We start from the raw sequence: 5,278 nt of genomic DNA on the forward strand, positions 1-5,278 counted from the left end.
AACTGCTAAGTGAACTTGACAGTTTCTCAATTTTAACCTCATGGCATCCTTTGCTTTTCAGCTCAACAGATGTTCAAGTCTACTATTTCAACTGTTTTGTTGCTTTGTGAAAAATCACATCTACAAATTTTGACAAAATGCTTTTTTTGTTTTTGCTTTATAACTGCAGTACCTGCACATATAAAATCACATTTTACACATTTTCCTGGAAGGCTAAGGCATAAATATACCATTGGACAAATCAGTGGATAAGCTCTGTGAGCAGAAAAATACAGATTGACATGTTCATAACCAGATGTTCCGATACTCAAGGTAAGACAGTCTTCCATTTGAGGCAATATCAAAGTCAATGCTACTACACTTAAAGATACAGTGATTTTCAAATAGTGATGAAAATGTGGAACTGGGAAAACAAGGAGAATTCTGTTAAGGAAGATCTACAAAAGTATCTGGTCATAAAGGACCTCCAAAAAAAATTAGCTAAGCTATGTGAATTAATACAGAATTTAAAGTTAAATGTGTACACACACAAAACACTAGCTAATATTTTCTTGAATAAAGTGTAATTAATTAGTGTAAACTAGTTCCACCAAGAACCCCTAGCTAATGAGAGACAGGCCTATGGTTCCCCAGGTATTTGTGAGGAGCACGCTTCATGGTGTGTAGTCACACCTACCGGCACCCGTTGGGAGCCTTTCAGTGTAATTATGAGGTGTGGTCTACGACTCCCGACAACCGAATAACTCTCTGAAATTAAGCAGTGCACAATGAACATCCTTCTTCTTGCAGTTTGAATGCCATCTAAACCCATCCTTGAGTATTATGTACCGCAGTGCTATCCCTGAGCCTGTTCATCACTCTCTTATCACCGACCTACTAGTTTTAATGCACTAAAAATAAGAGCTGGTTCAGTGCCGTGTGTCCTGTTTCCATGGCTACAAGCAGCCATGAAGCGATTGAGGCGGAGTCTCTGTCTTCCGTCTCCGTTTGTGTTAATAATGATAAAGGCTTTCCTTATGACTGTCATTGTCATCGTTGCACAAAAACCCTAACGCGACCCTTCACAACAGCGGCAACTACCAGGAAGGAAAATGGCAGAAAATGACAAAATTAGAAATGTAAGTGTTGTATTTTTAGAGCTTACAAATATTTATTTTTCTTCCTTATAACTTTAAAATAATCTTTCCGCCTTGGTCATTTATTATGATTTGTTAATTTGGATGTTGTCTTTTCCTTCTGAAAGTATCAATAAAATATATATTTTCCTTTGAATATTGCGAATAGTATCGGAAAATATTATTCATAATATGTTAATAGAATTTTAAGTCGTGCAATATGTAATCATAATAATCATCGCATGAAAAGTAGTGAAATGCCAGGAACCAATGTTATCTGGATCGAAATCTTCTATTACCAAATATGGTAGAAAATGAGTTTCCCACAGGCAGCTAAAAGCAGACAAGAAAGGGAAAAAAACGATGCATTCTCAGTGACAGACGGTGTATTGTGTCTGTAATACAATAAATTTACAGTCTTATTTGGATCAACCTAAATATGTACACGTCCATGACAGTTCCACATTTTCTTCCAATTTCGAAAATGATGTAGGTTTTCAATATTACTGTGAAATTTAGGCTACCCTATTTCCTCCAGGAAGAAATGTATGTCGGAGAGATCAAAGGAGGGCTTAAACCATCCATGAGACTGGTCGTTATGGGTATTGTCAAGCAGCAGCCCAGAAGGTGAGTTCACACACCTGTGAGCTGTATATCCACCAAACTGTGACTTGTGCAATGACTAGGCTATCTCGGGGTTTGTCATGCCGTTTTTCATCGGAGGGCTGTACTGCTATGTGTATTTGGACTGCGTCTGCAGCTGTAAGTCTGCAGGCACTGAGGCACAATATGGGCATTGTACAGTTCTGTGAGGCGTGTCTCCTCTCAGATCAACAGGAGGGATCACTGCATAGTGATTATCGGTGCCCTTGTTGAAGAAGCGGGGCAGCACCGCATTTATCACATGGGCGGATCGTGGTTAGCCCTGTTCATTAAAAATAGTACTGAATAAGAAATATACCGGATGCGAGGAATACGTTCATGGTTCACACTTTTAGCAGTTATATATATGTAAAATTTGATAGAATAGGCTTTCGTGTTGGTAGCGACAGAGATAGCATGTTATCTGGCCCACTGTACACACGTACCGTTTGCATTTGTGATATGAATGTGAGCAAGCATCTACCCCTATAAAAACAGGATGTGGGAGTGTTAACTTCAAGAAAAGACTGAAGAACGTTTCAGTGTTGGCATTTTCCCATAATGGGAATTTGTTGAAAAAAAAAGATGTGACGTACGTCTTTCATTCAAGGATCACAAGGAGATTCGTCACATACTACAGTGTTATTTCGGCGAATTCATTGGGTTTTACGATATACCGCTGAAATGTTGAAGTACAGTTGAGTAAATTCAAAGATTCATAGTAGAATTTTGTGTTTCTTACAATGAAAATATTTTATTCTTCTGAGAATCAGTAGCTTGGATAATTGGCCAGTAGATGTCAGTGTTGCGTTATGGAACTGTTCGTGCTTGGTGTCTGCAAACGTATGGTAGCACCTGGACCAAAAGTGTTCAGTTCATGTGAAAAGAATTCCAAAATTATTTTACCATTCAGTTTAGTGAGATGGTGAGATGATTCAAAGTGTACATCTCAGCATTTCTCAGTACATCTAAAGATAAGAGCTCAAAGTCTGGTGCTAGACACCATTTATTCCAGTTAATGCCTGTAGTTTTACATTAATTCCACAATGTCCCTGTACTTATATGCAATAGACCCTTAAACACTTAGCATTCAAAGAACAGGCTTCAGTGACATGAAAAAATGATCTTCTGGTGGGAGGACATAAAATATCCCTGAAATTTGGGCCTGTAGTCTTCCAGTTAGCCATCCAATTTTCAAGATGACTGTGATGAAAAACTCAATGGTCAACAAGTGTTTTTTGGTCATACACCAAAATCACAGATTAAACATCCCCCATGTCAGAGTGATTACAAAAGTCATACTAGCTGTGTTCTGAACTGTCAATATCAAACTGTCAGCATCATCTTTGTTTACATTTTTAAGCTACTTCATAAACATTCTCCTAAATTTTCTTACAAAGGTCTGCTTTGGCTGCTTGACCTTCCAGAAGCTTCTTACTTCTCTTGTGTTCCTGTAGCATGGTGGTGTCCCTGGTCTGTCCCCCTCAGGATGACACAGAGAGCGACGTAGGCCTGCAGTTGACAGTCAGTTTCCAAGACCGGGCTGTCCTGCGCAATGCCCGACTAGCAGGGCAGTGGGGCAGCTCTGAGAATGCCCTCTCATACTTTCCATTTGCTGCTGGGGAGCCATTCAAGGTAGTGTAGATTTCACATGGCTTAGTGTCTCAAGATGCCAATGTAATGTCTTCTACTGACTCTCTCTCTCTCTCTCTCTCTCTCTCTCTCTCTCTCTCTCTGTCTGTCTGTCTGTCTTTCTGTTAGATGGAGATTGTTTGTGAGCACCAGCAGTTTCGGATCTTGGTGGATGGTCAACCCCTGTGTGGGTTTGCTCACCGGCTCACACAGCTTGCATCCCTCACCGCCCTGCATGTCTGTGGTGACCTTCAGCTTACCAAAGTGGCATGATGAGTGGAGTCACAAGGAAACTAAAAGGAAGAGAGAAAAGAAAGAGGGAGAAAGGACTCTAGCAAGAAAAGAAAGAGCAACAAAGAATGGATTGTTGAAATGTAAGGGAAAAGTAAGTTTCTGGGAGAATCCTGTCAGGATCCTGGGTCTGAGAACGTGGACTATCTTCTTCAGTGAAATCAACTTCCTGCAAGTCACCTCCTGTGTGTGCACTTTGGTTGCTTTGGCTCATTATCTCACTTTGTGAAATGTGCCTTCTTTATTTACATGTCTTAGACTGAGAAGTATAACTTGCTCTTACTGAATGTCATGTGGAATAGGAGACCCAGGGATAAACATACTTGGTACATCAATTGCCTGCACTAAAGGAATTTTGACTGATGCTTTGTACTACCTTTCTTATATAAGCACAACATTTATTAATAAATAGTTATGGATATCAAATAGTTCTGTGCATAGACCACATTTTAATACAAGAAGGTGGATCAAAACACTGCCATCAAAAGAACATCAATGGAAGAAATTTATCTGCTTTGTCTATAAGTCACAGTATGAACTTTCAGCAATATTTCCATTCTTTGTGTATTTTTCTTCCATTATGAAAATAAGCATTTTGCATATATTATTCATTTTCTCCCTGTGTTAACCTGCTGTTGTATAATTATGTTTGGTTCATTTTTCAGTTATTGTTATTTTCACAACAGCAGGTGAGAACAAAATATTTAAGGTCTTAATTTAAGTCAATGTACTTCAGTCCATGCATTGACCTCCCCACCAGAATGAGTGTATATTTCTACCCTTTGATTAGGACTGCCAATGAATCAAATCATAATTGAAAATTTTGAATTGGTATCCGTAAGATATTGAGAGGCAATAATAAAAATTTTAACAATTACCCGTAAAATGCTGCGGTGTGATAAAATTTGGTTCAAATTTGATCAAACTTATTTTCTATTTATCTTTATTTGACATAAAGATTAGTAACTCTTCTTAAGTTTTAAAAGTGACAATAGGATGATGCTGTAATTAAGAAGTTTTGGTTTTGATTCATAAGTTCTTATTCTTATTCTGATGTCTTTTTGTGTCCTTAGAAAACCGATTCCACATCTTTCCTAGTCCTGTTTTCAATATAGTACGGTACAAAGTTGCCTTGCTATACTTGTTCCTAAAAACATTAAATTAATTGCTTTTAAAGCTTAGTGAACTTTTCTTATGAATACATTACATATATATACAAAAATATGGCTATAAACCAAGTATGAGCACAAGGTCTATCCCAATAAAACCACACTCCTAGCTAAACCTAATTACATTCTAGAATTTCAATAGGCCAAGCACCAGTGAAAAAGCACCATATTGTTTTTTGTAATTGTGGTTAGAGAGTAAAAAGTGTGCATAGATTTGTGATTAGAATGTGCTTAGAATGTGTTTAGAATGTGAGCAGAATGTAATTAGAATATGGTTCAAATTTAAATTAGAATGATTTTGGAATGCGATATAATGTGATTAGAATCACGAACAGAATGACAAGTAGAATGTGGAAAGAATGTTATTAAAATGTAAACTAATGTTAGAATTGTGATTAAGATGCTGATGTCATAATTAATGCAATCATT

General features: G+C 37.6%; 1 protein-coding gene across 1 annotated transcript; it reads left to right on the forward strand.

The window, feature by feature from the left end:
* Positions 1–982: 982 nt before the first annotated feature.
* Positions 983–4,150, forward strand: si:ch211-10a23.2 (uncharacterized protein LOC567812 homolog). The gene is made up of 4 exons (XM_036543065.1): positions 983–1,118; positions 1,654–1,742; positions 3,215–3,392; positions 3,519–4,150. The coding sequence occupies exons 1-4, from the start codon at positions 1,092–1,094 to the stop codon at positions 3,660–3,662; spliced, it is 438 nt and encodes a 145-aa protein (XP_036398958.1). The 5' UTR covers positions 983–1,091; the 3' UTR covers positions 3,663–4,150.
* The last annotated feature ends 1,128 nt before the right edge of the window (positions 4,151–5,278 follow it).

Source organism: Megalops cyprinoides, chromosome 12, assembly GCF_013368585.1.
Source record: "Megalops cyprinoides isolate fMegCyp1 chromosome 12, fMegCyp1.pri, whole genome shotgun sequence".
Classification (NCBI taxonomy): domain Eukaryota; kingdom Metazoa; phylum Chordata; class Actinopteri; order Elopiformes; family Megalopidae; genus Megalops; species Megalops cyprinoides.

Excerpts from the sequence above, each read along its gene's own strand:
- si:ch211-10a23.2 (XM_036543065.1), top strand. The coding sequence starts at position 1,092 with ATGGCAGAAAATGACAAAATTAGAAAT. Across the intron at positions 1,119-1,653 it reads AAAATGACAAAATTAGAAAT|GAAGAAATGTATGTCGGAGA; the intron begins GTAAGTGTTGTA and ends TATTTCCTCCAG. Across the intron at positions 3,393-3,518 it reads CTGCTGGGGAGCCATTCAAG|ATGGAGATTGTTTGTGAGCA; the intron begins GTAGTGTAGATT and ends TCTTTCTGTTAG.